This window comes from Phaseolus vulgaris, chromosome 4 (assembly GCF_051622355.1).
Source record: "Phaseolus vulgaris cultivar YP4 chromosome 4, ASM5162235v1, whole genome shotgun sequence".
NCBI lineage: Eukaryota > Viridiplantae > Streptophyta > Magnoliopsida > Fabales > Fabaceae > Phaseolus > Phaseolus vulgaris.
In genome coordinates, this window is record NC_143501.1 from 5500638 (window position 1) to 5519262 (window position 18625).

At 32.8% G+C, this 18625-nt stretch overlaps 2 protein-coding genes across 5 annotated transcripts; one reads left to right on the forward strand and one right to left on the reverse strand.

Moving 5' to 3' along the window:
• Positions 1-744: 744 nt before the first annotated feature.
• Positions 745-10592, reverse strand: LOC137836939 (U-box domain-containing protein). Its single transcript, XM_068645741.2, has 16 exons — positions 9506-10592; positions 7076-7280; positions 6702-6853; positions 6322-6613; positions 6024-6176; positions 4317-4520; positions 4112-4224; positions 3858-3972; positions 3294-3383; positions 3003-3206; positions 2815-2910; positions 2552-2674; positions 1805-1897; positions 1535-1699; positions 1224-1313; positions 745-1119 (listed from the first exon to the last, which is right to left on the reverse strand). The coding sequence occupies exons 1-16, from the start codon at positions 10357-10359 to the stop codon at positions 940-942; spliced, it is 3129 nt and encodes a 1042-aa protein (XP_068501842.1). The 5' UTR covers positions 10360-10592; the 3' UTR covers positions 745-939.
• Positions 10593-13419: 2827 nt separating this feature from the next.
• Positions 13420-16727, forward strand: LOC137836940 (RING/U-box superfamily protein). Of its 4 annotated transcripts, none has more exons than XM_068645744.2 (3): positions 13429-13560; positions 14704-14807; positions 15415-16727. In XM_068645744.2, exon 3 carries the CDS (start codon positions 15511-15513, stop codon positions 16306-16308), a length of 798 nt encoding a protein of 265 aa, XP_068501845.1. In that variant the 5' UTR covers positions 13429-13560; positions 14704-14807; positions 15415-15510; the 3' UTR covers positions 16309-16727. The 4 variants fall into 4 exon arrangements, with proteins under 4 accessions (XP_068501844.1, XP_068501843.1, XP_068501845.1 ...); XM_068645745.2 differs by having other exon boundaries at positions 15510-16727; XM_068645743.2 differs by lacking the exon at positions 14704-14807 and having other exon boundaries at positions 13420-13560; positions 15510-16727.
• Positions 16728-18625: the final 1898 nt, after the last annotated feature.

Sequence of the window (18625 nt, forward strand, 5' to 3'; positions counted from 1 at the left end):
AGAATTTAAATATGTAGTTAAAGATTAATTGAAATTTTCATTTAATTTTTGTAAAGGATGAAAATAAATATAAATATTTTAATATCATGATAGTCTATATAAATATTGTCTTCTAATGAATCAAATTGTTTGGGATTGTTCTGCGTAAATATTTGGTTTGTATAATCAATTCATCATAACTTCATTATTAAAATTTTTATGTTTAATTTCAAAAAGATATTACAATATCCATATCATAACTTTAATCGTATTTATTACACACAAATTTTATTTACCGACATTTCATATCCACAGACAATACTCACTTAGTTATTTAATCAATTATTTCTTTCATTTGTAACATTCAAATTATTTTAAGCATTACAAATTTTAACAAATCATTTATACTATATAGCTTTTTAAATTTCCTTAATCGGTACTTCATTTATAATAAACACCTACTAATATTACATTCTTTTAATACAATATAACACTTCATAATTACTTCTAAATATATTCAATTTTTGAAAAATTATTTCTTCACATTTTTTTATTCCAATTAATTACTTTTAAAATTATTTCTCAATTATTTGGTCTTACTAAATTTACTTTAATAAATTTCTATTCTCTAATTAGTTTTTTTTCTTTAAATATTTTATTATTACTGAATATAACCTTTCTCAATTTTAATTTAAAAAATATTTATATTTCTACACTTTAATTCAAAATATTCATTTCTCAAATTATTCAATATACAAACTATTGTTTTCCTCTAATTTTTTCCTCCCTCCTTTATTTTTAAATCAAAAGAAAAAATTGCTTCCAAATATCTTTACAGCCTTCAAGTTCTATAATAACAGCTTAATATTTTCCAGAAAAGATTGAATACGATGAAATTAAGGTTCAACATTTAAGTTTATGTGCAGGGCACAAATCCATTAGGAAATTGGACATATTTTCCTAATCAATCAACATTTCCCCATTTGTAGTCTGAATTGTGTCCTTGTTAGTCTGTAGGTTTAGGGCTTCACCGTGTTTTTTCATTTCTTGTGACCTCACAAACTCCTCAATTCTGGCTTTTAGCTCATCATTGGGAATCAACATATCCGCAGTAAGATGAGAACGGTTGAACGGATCAGTCTGCACAAACAATCAAATGGAAAAGCATAAACCAAAGAAGGAACCACTTTCTGTATCTCAACAAAAAAAATGGGGAACAAAGGATCAATGCTATATACACTTACACTATCACTAAGAAGATGCCTCTGAATCACAGGACGATCAACCGTGGTCTTTGAAGAAGGCAAAATAACTGGATCCTTCATCAAAGTGTACTGCAATGCAAAACATGTATGATGTGCCAGAATTAGCTTATCTCTTTATTCAAAATACGAACAAATTTTTAGAGCTTTTGGAAGAAATGAAAGCAATTTTTCCCTCAAAGAACGAAAAGTGATGCTATCAAATTTTACACTTGGCAAATCAATTATTCAAAGAGTGATGGTCCCAGAAGGAAAAGAACATGTTATGAGACAGAAAGAAGTGGAAAACCCACTTGAATTGGATCAAGGAATTCCTCAGGTATTTCCCCTAGAGTAGCTTCAGCATCCATTGCCTCCGAAGCAGCAACTTTAGCTTTAGCACCAAGTTGAATAAATTCCTGTATAATTCTGCCATCCTCGCCAATTCTGCGAAGGACATCAGCTGCAGCACTAAACAACTGCATCGAATTACCAGTCAGTTTAAATTAGCTTATGACAATACACAGACAAAATAAAATTTCTTGAGAACAATATGAAATATATCAAAAGTCCCACAAACTTGCCTGATCATTGTATGATCGACCATCCCTTGAGATCACAGAAGGGAAGATGGAATTCGTGTCACCCCTAGCCAGATGAACATATATGTGCACAATCTGCAAGTAAATACACTGAAGTTAGTAGTTTGCTTTGAAAAATCAAGTCTAGTAATAATATATGTGTCACTGTCAATGGCCATTTTTTATGTCGAATCCATCAAATGACCATATTTGACATCAAATAACAGTTTAAAAAGAGCAATTTGATTTCAAAATTGACAATGAAGAATTATTTTTATGCCTTTCTTGTTGAAGAACCAAAGATAACACTTGCATCCTTAGAGAACCAAAATGATTGTTGAGTGGTAATGAAGAATGGGACTATGGGAGGCCAAGCTTAATCAGCTATGCATCTTAATAGAACTCCTAATCACTGTCATACTGATATTACCGTATCAAGAACCAAATTTCTACAAAAACTTAAGCTGTGGGGTAGGGAAAGAGATTCATTTTATATCTCCAAGTCATTAAGTGGGCTTTTCACATTACTAGCACAAAAGTCAAAACTGTATCATTAGTGGTCCAAAATTGAAGTTCTTCAAAATTCCTCAGAATAATGAAGATGAAATATAACATTTTTTAGAATCAATCCTACTGCAAGCATGTTAGACTAAGTCTACAGATTACAAAGGATAGCATAGCATCCCTCCTGTCATAATTACTCACCACTAAAAAACATTTAAATGATTTTGAAATATAGTTTATGCCAACCTGTTTTAGTAAATGCTTTGGACGAAATTCATATTTCTCAGGATCCTTCAGACTAAGTGATTTTCTTTGGGGACCTACCAATTGCAGCAGGAAGTAATTGAGCATGCTAGCCACTCTTTCAACCTTGAAAAGGTGGGAAAATAAGATTAAACTTGCAAGTAGAAGATCTAATTTTTAAAGGAAAACCATAGTTAGGCCACAAACTATCTTATGAGATGATGGAATTCATAACTAGTCATAGTTGGAAAGAGAGAGAAAAATACCATCTCAGGAAGTAGGAACGGAGCAGTAATCTGTTCTGAAGTAAATGCAAGCATACTGACATCTTCGTTTGCCAACTTCATATCTATTCGAATAATCTAAAAAAGTATCTAGTATTAAATGCTTTATTAAATGGTTTTATAAACAAGGGAATACAAAATTATATATTGAAAGAAAAAAGTCAACAGACATTTTCTTGAGAATGGAATAACCGGGTCCTCTCCTGCCTCTCTTGAGCTGGTCGTTGCTCCCACTCAACCGTATTTGACATCTCAGCCTCCAATTCTTTTAGCTCAAGAATTTTTTTCAGACTTTCATCTAGAAGATAAATACTATCATTGACCAGAAAGTTCAAGAAATTCAGATAGACACCCTTTTCCTCCTCCTTAGCAATCTGGAAGAAAATTAAATACAGAAAAAAAACTGGATAAGTTGAGCACGGTATGAGATATAAAAAAATCAAATATCTTTCATTCATTACCTGTCTCCAAGCATTACGATGACTAGGGACTTGCCACAGGTATTCGAGGAGTTCCGCAATATTATGGCGGATGTTAAACTTGTCGTAGAACTGTCATGGACCAGTGACAATTTACAACAATCAGCACGGTCTTGTATTACACAACCCAGAAAGGATGATGATTTCAAATACTGAACCTCGTGATATTTAATATGTATATCAAATATCAAACTATCAAATAATATATAGGAAATATTAACTGGGGGGGCATAATATTAATCATATAAAAAATTGGTGAAGCAGTTTGAAATACAATTCTTTAGTTTCTCTGACTGGCTAATCATTCACATGCATAGGATTTCAATGAAACAATTATTTATCCATCTTAAGTCATCATTAAGTAAACAGAAACACTAACATGGTCCCCATTTTGACAATCAAGCTTGAGTTTCATTTCAACATAATCAAGAGAGGTGAGATTTCCAACAACTCAACTATATTTTCTTCAACTTAATCTAGAAATTGACAGCATTAGGGGGAAAATAGGTTGGCCATGCCACCAATACTCTTAAAATGCAGACTAACCTGTGTGTGAGAACCAGTGAACTCAATGTCAACATAAAGTTTAAGAAGATTCCTCACAAGATACTCGAGAGAGAGTTGGTGGCCTTCAAATAAAGTGGCTGCCGCAGTTGAGCCACTGCAGAAAGGGAATAGGACAGGGAGAACACATGTACTCAATAATATAGCTTAAAGACTAAACAAATTTTCACAATATAATAATGATGATGATGAGACGCAAATTGTCCAGTTTTACGCAAAAGAAAGACACCAGTTACCTCCTACGAGGCATCCAGCAGTTCAGGACTTCAACCATCTTTGCTCTCAGGTATGGGTTTTTGATAAATTCATGGCTGGCCATGAACATAATTATGAAATTCATAAATTCATCCTGCAGAACAATATAAATTCTCATTATCTTGCATAAGAAATTAGGAGAAAGAAGTAGTCCAAGAAAAAAAACACTTTTGAGGTGAAGTCTACCAGCACAACTCCATCTAAGGCCTTCGGAATCCGAGAAGCAAATATTAGAAGTTCCATGGCATCTTCTACAAAATGTTCAGGCATGGTAGCAAATTCCATAGGGCAAGTTGGTGGTAGAGGCATCTTGAAACCACCCACCAAGCCAACCAACCAAACAATCATCAAGCGATAGAGGGAAAGTGCCTTTTGAATAAGTGTGTTATCCTAAGAAAATATGTGAAGCCAATAATTCAAAATCAGAATATTTAAATTTTGAAACTTGCAAGTCAGAAAAGAACACTTAAAAGTAACAAGAACTTGTCTACATCATATGATTGACAAATCAAGTATCAAATACCAGTGAACATTTAATTTAGAATAACATAATCTGTACAATGTAACCATGTTAAGCGTATCAAATGTCGGGCACTAAATGGGTACAAATAAACCTTTTTTTTATACCAAAACTGATAGGAAAACAACAATAGCTAAATAAATTTTAGAATTGTATTGTGTTTATAAGATTCATGATCATTTGTAAAACATGAATTTTATCTTCTGATTTACAATTTGTTTATTATGTTAATTTTATACATTGAATTTACACCTATGTTGTGCCCTCTTGACAGCAACTGATTGTTGAGCTTTGGGATGTCAACCTAATTGGGATCCCACAGTTCCCAGTGATGCTTTCAAATGGATAGCCTTTATATATAAAAAAAAATTACACCTATGTTGTGTCTTATAATTTTCTATATCCCTGTGTATGTATCATATTGCATCCATGTCCTCTGTCAAGTCAGCTTTTTAGCTAGGGAATAAAAAGGGCTTAAGTTCTATCACTCTCCAAATTTCACAAAAGAAAATTAAGAAACGCTTCTGTAAGAAAAAAGTAGACAGAGAAGCACAAGGTTTATAAATAATACCATACAAATTTATAAATTGCATAGGTCTATGTACATCCTGTAGCACAAGGTTTAGTAGAAGAATACAGCTGTAGAATACTACAAACTCTCCCTTAAAGAGCATAAAAAACATATGTGCAGCATGTTATAGATGTAGCTAATTTGAAAACCCTTGACAGACTTCAGTAAATACATGTGCTAGAAGGCCATTCAAGCCGATGCCTAATAACATTACAAAGCAAAATCTTCTCTCTATATGAAGTGACAACAATCTACCTGCGCTTGGAAACAGACTAATCTGGAGATAACATGTGAGGTCATTTGATTGTCAACTGTTTTACCAGACAGGTAGAAAAGAGAAGGCATAGCTGAACAACTACAGGAAAAAGGACAAGGCAGAAAAGGAGAAAACTGGTGTTTCTCATTTAGAAACAGATTCTCACAAGCACATGGAGAGAGAAGGATCTTAAATAAACCTTTTAAAACCGAAGTTTAAGTGAACTGTACTGTACAATTTAGTCTTGTTTATACTATAGCACAGACCTATGAACGTGGAGACAATACAAAGATGTAGTAAAATTGCAAAAGATTACTTTTGTAGCAGATTAAGACCTGTATATACTATATATAACAATAGATGTACAACTACTATTGCTACAGAAACAATAAAGCTAAGCAAGATAATTGATTTTCTCAACCCCACACCCTTCCCCCAAAAAACACAATACAAGCACAGAAGCAACTTATTTTGTTGTCATATAGGGACATGATCTAACATGGATAACAAGAAAGAAACTTCAAAGCAGGAAGAAAAAGGACCGACCCTCAAAATCTGAGCTTCATAACAGAGTTTTTCCTGTGAATACAACTCCATTTCTTTCTCAAGTCGATTTATATCCAATTCTGCCTGAGGGGTGGGTGACCGCTCCTGCATGGCTTTAAGTGTGGAGAGAGCATCTTCACACCTAGAAATATCCTGTATATAATATGACTACAGCGTTCATACTTACATAACTTCAGAACAAATCATTCAAACCAGATGAACAGTAAGGTAGCAATAATAGTTAGCCCCCATAAAATAATACCAACACCTTCCAATTTTACCAAACATATGTGATTACCTGAACTAAATGTTTGAAGTCAGAAAATGCTTTTAAAAGGCCTAAGTTGAGCACTCTTGCGGTCATAAAGAAGCATTCGCAAATAAATGAATATTTCGTCTTTTCAGCTCGTGCAGAATTTTCATTTGAGAGCTCACCAGCATTATTACTACCGGAACTACTGGCCTCTTGGGATTGCTGTAACCGCTTCTGATCATCATTATATTGACTGGTTGCCCCAGTCTTAGCTGGGCTTTTACTATTAAGCCATTCAGCAACTTCTTCTGATGATGCATGAAGAGCAGTCAACCCACTAAAACAGAATCATGGCCAAAAGTTACCAATAGATGGATACATTAAACTTCCACGAGAATTTTAATATCCACAACACAAGCCCTCACCTTAGCTTCAAGCGATTTGAGTAGTGTACATATTTTGCATCAATTTTATCCCTTTTTGTTAAATTTGCATCTAAAAATGGCTCACAAAGACGAAGCATGACAGCACTGAGATTTACAAAGGTGCCTGAACTTGCACAAGTAATAGGGTCAACCTGTTTTTAATAAAAATAAAATAAAGGTCACATATTCTCAGAAGACTTACAACAAAAGAACAGGCACAAGTTAAAAAATGTAAACTTTAGCATGAATGTGATAACAAGGAATGCAGACAAAAAAATGAAACAAAATAAGAACTAACCAATTGAACACAATTTATCTTGTTTGTTATGTCACTGCACTTCTACCACAAAAATGCAGATAAGAAAGAAATTTACCTGTATATGAGCCCTGGATGCGTTTATATTGATCACCTCTGCAAGATACTCAAGTACCCTTTCACGAGTATCTGTACTTTTAAGAAGGATGAGCAGTACTTCAGCTAGGCCATCATATAAGTTATTCATGACAGTTTTGATAGTGGAAAATGAAGATAACAAATCAGCGGGTCGCCTAGTTGATGCATCAGAAAAACACTGCTGCCTGGATTTCAAAGGAAAGAAAAAAATTGTTAAAAGGGGAGCCTGATTAAATAACAAAGAATTAAGTATCCCATACAAATAAGTCTCAGAACTAAGGTTCATGCGGTAAACATACACACTTTAACAGGGAAACAGTAAGCAAGAAGTGGAACAAGAATATAGGGTTGCAAATAAATAACAACAGAGCCTTTTTTTCCCATTAAGTGAAGTTGGCCACGTGAATCAAAGGGTGCCATGATGTTTAGTTATAAATCATGTCAAAAGATTAATTCTTGATCTACATTGCAATTCTTTTACCTATATTCTCCCTCTTGTCTATGACAACAGTACTACCCACCACTTTATCTACTATTCTTACTTGGACTTCTGCATTTCTGCTCTAACCAAACCCAAACCATGTATGGCAAGACAATACTATCCTTTCTATCTATAATAAGTCCTATCTCAACTTTTTGCCAAAGGCATTCATTTCTATTCACATATTGTCTATTAAGCTGACTCACAATGCAACAATCTCATTTCTACTCAACTAAGATTATTCTTTTGTTGGTTTTTTAATGCCCAAAATTCAGTTCCGTACAGCATCACAACACTTATGGCAATGTGGTAAAGTTTTCTAAAAACTTGAGTGGTACTTTTTTATTACAAAAAAACGCCTGATGCACCCTCCCCCCTTTTATAGACCCACAAAAAATCTCCTATGATTTAGATTTCCATTTAAGTCTCCACCATCCTTCATAATGAAACCTAGATACTTAAATCATTTAACTTGTGCTCACGTATACGCTGTGGCCCATGGTTGTTGTGTCTCTAACCAAACTTACATTATTTATTATTGTATTCTATTTTACTTCTACTTATGCAAAATCCATGATCTTCCAAAGCTTAAGTTCACATCTTTAACTTCCGATTTATTTTCTTCATTGATTCTCCAACCAACATATATTGTCTACAGTAAAAAGCATACATCTAGGCATTGGCTCTTGGATTTTCTAATAAAGGAAGTTCAAGAATATGATAGAGAGATTAAATTTACAATTGATGTAGCCTATGGTTAAAGGAAAATCCACCACCGTCCTATCAGTCTAGTAACGATCCCCTCAACTTCATAAATGACCTTGATTGCTCTTACATAAGCAATACAAACTCCTTTCTCGCCTAGGGCCTTCCACAAAATCTCTTTTGACATTCAATCAGATGCCTTTTCCAAATCAAAGAAGACCACCTGTACATCTTATTTTTTTCCTTTGATGTCTCTCCATTAAACATTACACCAAGTATATTATTCCATGTTTGAACTCCAAGGCACAGATCCAAATTGAATTTCAATGCTAAGTCTCATGCACAATATTTTTATATCTCCCTTATTCATAAAAATAGGGATTAGAGTGCTAATCCTTCACTCTTCCGCCATTTTCTTGGATCAAGAATGCACAAAGTTGGAAAAACAGAAAAACAAATTAGGACGTATGAATGGATATCTATAATGCACTAGGAAGAAGGAAGGAACGAGGGGACCACCTCCTAGTAACTAATGAAGTTTGACAAAATGCAAGCAAGACTATCTCACACCAAACACAAAGAGAGCTTGATGTAGTTCAGAATGACAAATGTGGGGAGATTAGTTAAAGTGCAGTACTGTAGTTCTTTATTCAAGGAAGCAACTATATACAGGATAATAAATGAAGGTAATCCATAATGGCAATTAAATATAAATATCAATCAATATATGCAAGTGAATTTTTTCAGTGCTATTTTTCATGTTTTCTTATTGTCGGAGTAGGGAAATTACTACTTATCAGGTAAACACACGCTAAAAAATAAAGACGTTAAAGCAGAAGCCGTATCACATCTCAACATATCTAAAAATTAAGAAGCTTTGCGAAGTAATACTTCTCAAGGTCCAAAGCAAGGAATATCTTTGTGGCTTTCCTTCATTACGATAGACCAATTATTCACTGAAAAGGACCAACATAACCATTGTTTCTATTCCATTAACCCAAAACATAGAATAGAAAAGCACATACAATTTACACTCTAACCAAATTTGTTTAACTAATCAGGTATACTCTAACCAAGTTTTCAAAAATGATACCAAACAATCACGTGAATGTTACTCTCTTCAGCTCCTCTCACCAATGCAGAAAAATGAGAAAATCAAGAAGACTAATAAAACCCATCAACACATGAATTTCAAAAAAGCTAAAGTCACACTCTTAAGCTCACCCAACATCAGGCTGGCCCTTGAAAAACGCCTGATCAGGAAGGGCACTAATATGGAAAAAGGGACCCAAAATGCTGGTCATTTCAATAGCACGGCCATTCACATAAACCCCTTTGGGAATCCACCACTCGTGATTCACAAGCGACTTGGCACCAAAGGGAAACCTAACCAAGTACAACAAAGCCCTCAGAGAATCTTGAAAATTCCCCAGAGCAGACACATTCATCACGCTCCCTCTCAATTCCTCATACAACCCCTTCAGAATCAGGTCCAAGCTGTCAAAGTCCGGGTCCCTGAAAAACTCCTCCAGAAACCCCGGCGGACTCTTGGCCCCTCCACCGCCGCCCCCGAACACGTTTCCGCCGCCCACCTCCGCAAAAATCAGCGGCAGCAGAGGTGAATTGGCGTCGGACCCCCCCGCACTCCGGCTCGGAAAGAGCTCGGGATTGGCTAAATGAATCCGGCAGTAGTTGACACATAACTTCTTGGCCTGCCTCACCACCGCCTCCATCTCTGAGCGCAAGCTCTTGTCCTTCATGTTCGCAATTTTCTTCCCCTCCTCGTGCGCCCGGTGGTAGCATCCGATGAGGTACTGGAACGGTGACTCCCCGGCCTCTCCGGCGGAGGTAGAAAAGTCTCCGGAGAGACGGTCGATCAAAACCCTCTCCATTGAATCCCGCGACAGGCAAAGCTCCTTCCCTTCGCTGAGAATCTCCGCACCGGTTAGTTCCAAATACACGATTCTTGAATCCGTTGCGCTTGCGTTCGTGTTTTCGATTATGGAGACGAGGAAGATTTTGCGGATGATAATGTCCTCCACTTCCTGCGGAGTGCGTTGGGGTTTTGTCGCAGCCATGGACGGAAGCTACCGGAGCAATCCAAATGAAACTGAAATTGAAAATGGAATTGAAATTGAAATTGGAATTGGGATTCTAATTTTCTTCTGTGTGTTTCTCTGAAAGAGAAAAGGATCTTAATGTTGAGTGAGAGTGAAAGAGAAGGGTTGAGAATAGAACATGCTTTGGCTTAGATTTGGAGAGAGAGAGAGAAGAACGAACAAGGTTTCATGCTATATATGCAAGGAACTTTAAAACGATGTAGTTTCGTGATTATTTATTTTTCAATACTTTTTGGAAAGGGTTTTCATTGAATTGGGATAAATTTAAAATTGGGATAAACATTTCTTCTTCACTAAAAAGTGGTGTTTAGATACATAATATTTAATAATTTATTTTTAGTGTAGAAGTACCATTAAAGTTTATTTATAGAAAAACTATTTTTCAAAGATTTTTCATTTTAACTTGTTGGGAAGGTTATTGTATAAGTAATAAGCTTAATGTCATAATTTAAAAGAATTATAAATCGACTTGTGAGTAGAAAACAATTTACTAAGAGTGTATGTCTTTCAGGCTTGACATTAGAGAGTTATTATCTTGGTAGTTACATCAATATTAAATATTATGTTAGATACATAATACTTAATGATGTATTTTTACTATAAAAACATCATTATTAAAGTTTTTTTTTCTAAGGTTTTCCATTTTAATATGTTGGGAGCTCATGTATAAGTTATAACTTAACATCATCATTTAAAAGATTATAAAATGTGTTTTTACTATAAAAGAGTGTTAGTCTTCCAAAGTGGATAAAAGTGGTTTGTCTTGCAAACCGAGTTATGACTCCAAAAGGAAATTGTCAAGTTTGTCAAAGAACATAGAGAATTATAAGTATGTAAGTGAATATGAGAATTGAGTGGGTGTTCTTTGTGAAATTGACCGGTATTTATAGGTCTTTTAAGGGTTGTTGTGTTGAAAAGATATGTAGAATAAATAAAAGACACATTTGATTATGAAATATGTCATTCAATCAATTATTACTATATAAATATCTTATTTATATAGTTGTATTTGATTTGATTGAATTATATTAGATTTAATTGGACTGCACTTGATTCAATTGAATTTTTATATTATTATGTGTATCTTCGTATATCTCGAATACGAATAAGTACATAAGCTCCAAATTTGGAATACATAAAGAGGTGCAAGTGGATTGATTTGATGAATGAATGAGTTTGTAGTTTTAACTCATTAAGGTTTTCTAGAGATAATTGTTGAGGTCGACGTTTGCACGACTCTCGTAAGACCGAGTTTGCTTTGACTCTTTTACTCATTATGATTTGGCTCATAAATACCTGGAAATTACTTTGAGTTAGGGAAAGATAAAGAATCTAGAGGCCGAGCTCGAGCTTTTAAAAGCGAATCTTGAAATTGTCAATGAACATAAAGAGAAATTAAAAGCGGCTAATGAGAAAAGCAACCATCTTCAAGAGGAGCTGAGTAAATGTGTCAAAAGGAGACAAATCTTAAAGCGAAAAAATGCCAAGTTGATCAAAGTGGAGTTGGAAGGATATGTTGAGGGCTTCAAGAAAGCTATGTACCAAGCCTTATGTTTTTTTAGATTAGAAAGACATTGTTAGACGAAAAAATTGTCAATGACTAAATTATGCAACTTCATGTTTTATGTATTGACTGTGATAAGTTTATAAAATGTGGTTTTTTATGACCCTAATTTACACAGTTTTGTATGGCTTTCTTGATACGATGATCGTTTGATCTAAGATACACATTGTTGATTTGATGATCGTTTGATCTTGGATAATGTTCTTTCTTTGATGATCATTTGATATCGGATAAACAATGTTTAGTCTTGTAATAATAATTCCTTCGATGATCATTTGATATCGGATAAACATTGTTGATTTGATGATCATTAGATCTCAAAAAGTATTATTCTCTTGGTCGTAATAATAACTTGACGATTGTTTGATCTCAGATAAACACTGTTAATCCGATGATCATTTGATCTTTGAGTTTGTTATTTGACTATTTAGTCTTATAATAATTATTTTGATAATAGTTTGATCTCAAATATCAATGTACATAAACAAATACTAAAATGAGGTTTTAATTCAAAAATGTGTCTCACTAAAACCTTATTCATAAAAATTCTCCTTAGACATAAAAATCAATATAAGAAAAAGAGTAGATCATTCTTATCAATATTCAGTTGTAATAATCTTTCAAATAAGTCGCATTTCAAGTTCTCTTTAAACTAGAATTTTCCATTCATAAAAGCACCAATCCAACATTTAATAATCGACAATATCTTATAAACCATACTTTAAGTTAGTTTCCATTATTTAAAAGTAATTTGAATTTCAAATAACAAGTAAAAGAATGAAGTAGGCCAATCCTTAGCATTACCTAAACCCTAAACATTTATCTCTCAAAACTTCTTCAAGATTGACACAAACCTTGATTAAACATATTTCTTATTTATTTTCTCTCTATTTTTTATTTTCATATAAAATAAAAGGCTTTAGCTTTTAGAATAAATTTAATTCCACATAACCAATATCATTAATGTCAACTATATAAAATCCATAATCCTAACTTCATTTTAAAATAAAGAGACTAAATTAAATCTTAATAATAATAAAAAGTTAAATAAAAAGACAAAAAGAATAATTTATCTAATTATTTCCATGAAATTCAGGAAAATTTATTTTTATGGAAATTTATGGAAATCAATTGATCATTTCCTTTTTTACTTTCACTTCATGTTCTCCATTTTCCTTTAGAATTTATAATGTAATATTTTAATTTATTATAAATTTACATGTATATGTATTTTTCAAATATTAACCTATGTATTTCCATAAATTTCAGTATAATTTCAATAACAGAAAATCGAATTGAGAAATAAATGTCTACACACCAAAAAAAGCACATAAGAAGATAATCCCATATATATATATATAGTTTTGAAGATAGAATCTTGAACCATATTGAAGAGATTCACTCATTCATCTCTCACTTTATTAGATATGGTCTTGGTATAGGGTGGGTCCAGGTGACTAAACGACGTCGTTTACCCGGAGTTGGTTTCAATCAAATTGGAGGAACCACCACCATTTTTCTCTCTTTCATGGTGCCACTGTCACTCTTCTCTCCTCCCTTTTGCTTCGCAAATCCTCTAATTTTGCGTCTAATCGGTATTCTCTTCTTTTCCTAATCCATTTTAGTTTCTGCTTATTCTTCTTTTTCTTTTCGTGGAGGCTTAGTTTTTGAATTAGGTTTTTTGTTGAAAAATTATTTGGGATTAAAATTTGCTCTTTTTTTTTCGTGTTGATTTACTGGTTAAAATGTTTTCTCTTTTGTCTGGGTGCTGTTGTTGATGGGTGCTTTGGGTTGTTTTAAGTAGCTGATTTTGATTTTTGAACCCCCATTTGAATTGGGGCTGGCTATGAAATGATTGCACTGAAATGAGGTGAAGTTTGATATGAACTATGCAGAAGTGCAAATATCAAATCTGTCCTTTTTCCCCCTTAAAATTCTGCCTTTTGAATGCTCTCCTGATCTTTGAATAGGGTATATGGTTATTGAAGAAAGAAAGACATAATTTTTTAATATACATGGATAAAAGGGATTGATTATTAGTTTCAATTTTTATATTATTTTTTGTGTGTGTTTCTTTCTACCAAGTTCATAAAATTCAAACACAGGAGATTGGCCTAGTAAGTTTCTTCTCTGCTATCAAGTTATAGTAACTTAAATGGGTTTGGAAATTTGGAGTTAAATTTTTGGCTAGTATGCATTTGTGTAATTGGGTGCCACGATAGATGATTTCATTGGTATCTACATGCCGTGCTTTTCCTTTGCTTGGCCAAAACGAAAAGTTTAATGCTGATCACTAGGTGGTAGTTTTGATGTTAAATGTTAATACACCTGTATGGTTGAGTCCGTGTATATAAGAGTAAGCAGCTAGTTAAACATGTTACTCGTATTTGTTTACTGATTGTTAACTGGATTGAACTATCTTTATTTGTTTTGTATACCACCAACTATAGTACTGTTGTGTGCATGCTTCATGATCATTCCTGTAGATTGTAATAGTGAATACATCCACACGTGCATACAAAACACGTTTGTGTTCTTGATGCCTAGCATTCTGTACAAAACAGTGGTTTGAAAAATTCTTCTTAGGACTGAAGGTAACTTCTTCAAAACAAAACTTATTATATGGCTAGATGCTATGCTGTTTTGAGATTTTGTTTGCTAATGTCTTTTCATCTACGCACCCCAGAATAAATCATGCACTATATGACTCGGATATTCCTTGGTTGTTAATTATGTAGGGTTGGAGGCAGTGGCATATAGCCATTTTTTTTTATCAAACACTGAAAGGCTTGATTTTGATTCTGGTGGAATTTTTAGGCACGTTGCTGTTAGTTTCAAATATGTAGGTCATTGTGGCTGATTCCCCCCGGGATCATACAAAGCTATGCTTCATATTTAGGGAGTAGCAAACATGGATGATAATATTCATTATTTCTTTCATTAGTATGATTAAAGAAATTACTTTCTATGCGTGAGTGTGTGACACTGTGACATTCTTGCTAGTTGGCTGGCTCTCTTACGCCCAATCCCAAAGGATAAAGAGGAAAAAGTTGGATTTTAACTACTGACTGAGGAATGTGGAATATACTTATTAGTTTATATTGTGATTGATTTGCTTTAGAAAGTATATTAAATGCATGTAGTATGAAGTTGTATCATTATGTATTTGTTGAACTTGACTGCTTGCTCTCGAGAACTAGAACAGAAAACACAAATGAAAAACTTATCGGTATAATATAATGATGTTAATACAGTTTCTGATTGGTATGGTTATAGAAATTGTGTCAAATGAAGGCAGTAGATTAACTGGATTGCATATGATAATAGCTATAGCTTTACTTCAAATGAATTTAACTACTGTATATACAAAATTTGTATCGTTGAGTCAAAATATTATTATGGCAAGTTTTTTGGTTTATTCTTGTTACTCATCTGAGTTTGTCCTGCAGGCATGTTACAGATTTATGCTTTTGGGTCATTCATTAATGATAAATTGTCATCTGGATGACACTTCCTGATTGGTTATTTACATATTGTAATTCAGAATGTGGAGCTTTGCATCAAATTGCATTGCTGGAACTGTGGGAGTGAAAAATGATTCTTCAAAGCCTACTCAATCTACTTCAGAATGTTCCGACGACGAGACTTCTATTATAGGCAGAGAGGAAGGATTGGAATGCCCAATATGCTGGGAATCCTTCAATATTGTTGAAAACGTGCCCTATGTTTTATGGTGTGGCCATACTCTTTGTAAAAATTGCATCCTTGGATTGCAATGGGCTGTTGTGAAATTTCCAACGCTGCCTGTTCAACTTCCCCTTTTTATCTCCTGTCCGTGGTGCAACCTTCTATCTTTTCGTTTAGTTTACCGTGGAAACCTTAAATTCCCTCGCAAAAACTACTTTCTTCTCTGGATGGTTGAGAGCATGAACGGTGATAGACTGAAATCACATTCACCTTTCTGTGGTGATAACCAACACCACTCAATTAAAGACAATTTAACCATGGGAAGCCAGGTAAGCCATGGAAACCATCGGAGGGGGCAAGTTCACCATCCAGAGATATCAAATCATAATCAATATCATGGCAATACTGGTAATCTCCTCAATATGGAAAGACTCCATGTTTATATTCGGAAGTCACTGTTATTCTTTGTCCAGGTGACAGCAAAGTTCCCATTGGTCATTATATTTCTTTTAATTCTCTTATATGCAATACCAGCCAGTGCAGCCATTTTGGCTCTGTATGTACTTGTTACAATTCTGTTTGCCCTCCCATCTTTTCTCATTTTGTACTTCTCATATCCTAGTTTGGATTGGCTTGTCAGGGAAATTATCGCTTAAGATTGTGAACTAGTACAGGAGCCAACTTTGGAAACATTAAGTCAACAGCATATATCTTCTACTTTGTAATTAGCCGACATCCCTTTTTCAAGCTGTCATTCATCTTCCCATTAGGGGTCACTCTCAATCTCTGTATACTTGAGTCTTGATTTTAGCTCCAGTTGAAGTTGGCTAGTTGGTGGGTGTAATGTCAGTTTCCGGTTGTCAACCAGGGCTGTGTGATTGGGTAATGACAAATGCTTGTACCTTTTCCTGGTGGCAAGTATTTGTCTGATTATGTCAAGTTTTGTTTTGTATGGATGGACACATGGATGCTACTTCCATTTCAGCTTATGCTATTATGTTTGTTAAGTTGTATATAGTAATCATGTTATTTGTCCGCCCATGTATTGAAATGCAATCTGCACAATTTGAAATTAGTGATATTCTGTCTGTTCTTGGCTGCTACAACTTCTGCTACTCTATTTCAGAAGTGTATATTTAATGTATGTCTTGCTGTATAGAAGGTCTGGCACCTTGTTTAAGAAATGCATGTCTCACATTTTATGCAGACATAATGGAGTTTGACAAAGGTTTTAGGATACATGAATGACAGTGACTTAACCAGAACATGAGCACTTGTCTCTGATCTTTTGATGTAGGCAATATATAAATGGATCTTAGTTTGAAAAAACTACTTTTAATGAAAATTTGGCGATTAAAGAGATTTGTTGTTGTTGTTATATATGTATATATATATATATATATATATATATAAATAATTCATATTTTTCAACCTTTTTTAGTATTTATAAACTAGTTAGGATATAGTTTTTCAAGGAACAGACCATTATATAAAAGCTATAATATAAATTTATTGTGATGTTTTAATAAATATAATTTTTATGTAAATATTCTATAATAAAAAATGTAAAATAGTTTCTCCATATTCTAGTGGTTAATTAACTCGAAACATATAATATTATATATTAATAAAATTATTGGTTTGGTTTGAGTATTGAAGCTAAAAAGCTAAAATGAATTTATCAATTAAGAAGAAAACAGTGTAATTGAAGTTTTAAATATTTTAAATTCAATCTAAAGCATTTATAATTCTACAACATTTTTTCTGAATTTTTTAAATTTGAAATTTTGGAAACACTTTTTTGGATTTTTCTTATTGGAATTCCTTTTCCATAAATTATTTGGATTTTTTTTTTCTAAAATTTTATTTTCAGAATACAAAAATTCTATTTCAATTTTTTTAATCTATTTTTCAATTTTAAATTTCCAATTTCAAAGAGCAATTTTGAAATTTCCAAAATTGATTCGGTACAAGTTCAAAATCATTGGTTCAAGAAATAATTGCCCATTTTCTTGACTTAATTTTTTGTTAAAAAAAAAAACAATAGCCCAATATTTGCAGTTTTCATTAGCTATTATTCAATGCATTTGGACAAGTTCGTGTTCATTTCAAAGTTCTAAAATATGCTTATTTGAGTATACAATGAAACTGAAAACAAAGTAATATGAATTGCTTTATCTAGTATTTGGCTGTTCTTCCACAAAACTTGTTTTACAAACTAATATAACCTAATTTGATAGTACATTTTTTTATGAAATTTATGTATACGCTTTGAATATTCAAGATTAATTATTGTTTCAAAATTTTAATTATGTGTTCAATCTCTAAAATTAAGAGTAAATGCAGTTTTGATCTTTTTTTTTTTTTAAATTGTCCCTCAAATTTTAGTATCTAGAGACTAAAAGATGTTTTTTTTTTTTCAAATTCTGGAGACTAATTTTATCTTTAAATTTAAATTATCAAAATTGAATTCATTCCAACTTTTTTTAAGACTTAAAAAACATAATTAAGTATTATTTAAAATATTAATTATAGTAGTTCTTTAGGCATAATTCAGAGAGAAGTTATAGAAAAAAAGGTTATTCTTATGTATAACAAATTGTCGTATCCATTACTAAAAGTATTTTAAGACCACCCTTTGAGAAAATACATTTTTATATTTATTTTTAACAAATGAATTTGAATCAGTGATCGATATTTAGTCTTTCAATCAACTGAATATTTGATTTAGCTCTTAATCTGTAAAATAGTATAATTTAATCTTAAATTTTATAACCTAACATCCAAAAGTTCTTAAAAGTTTAATTTAATATTGAATTGATCCTGAAATATTACAACAGAATATAATTATTACATATTTTATGCATTCAATCACAGTGTTCATACATTGAAAGACTAATTTTATCCTAAAAGAAACTAAATCATACTAATTTATATATTCAAATACCAAAATCATTATTTATCCTATTTTTA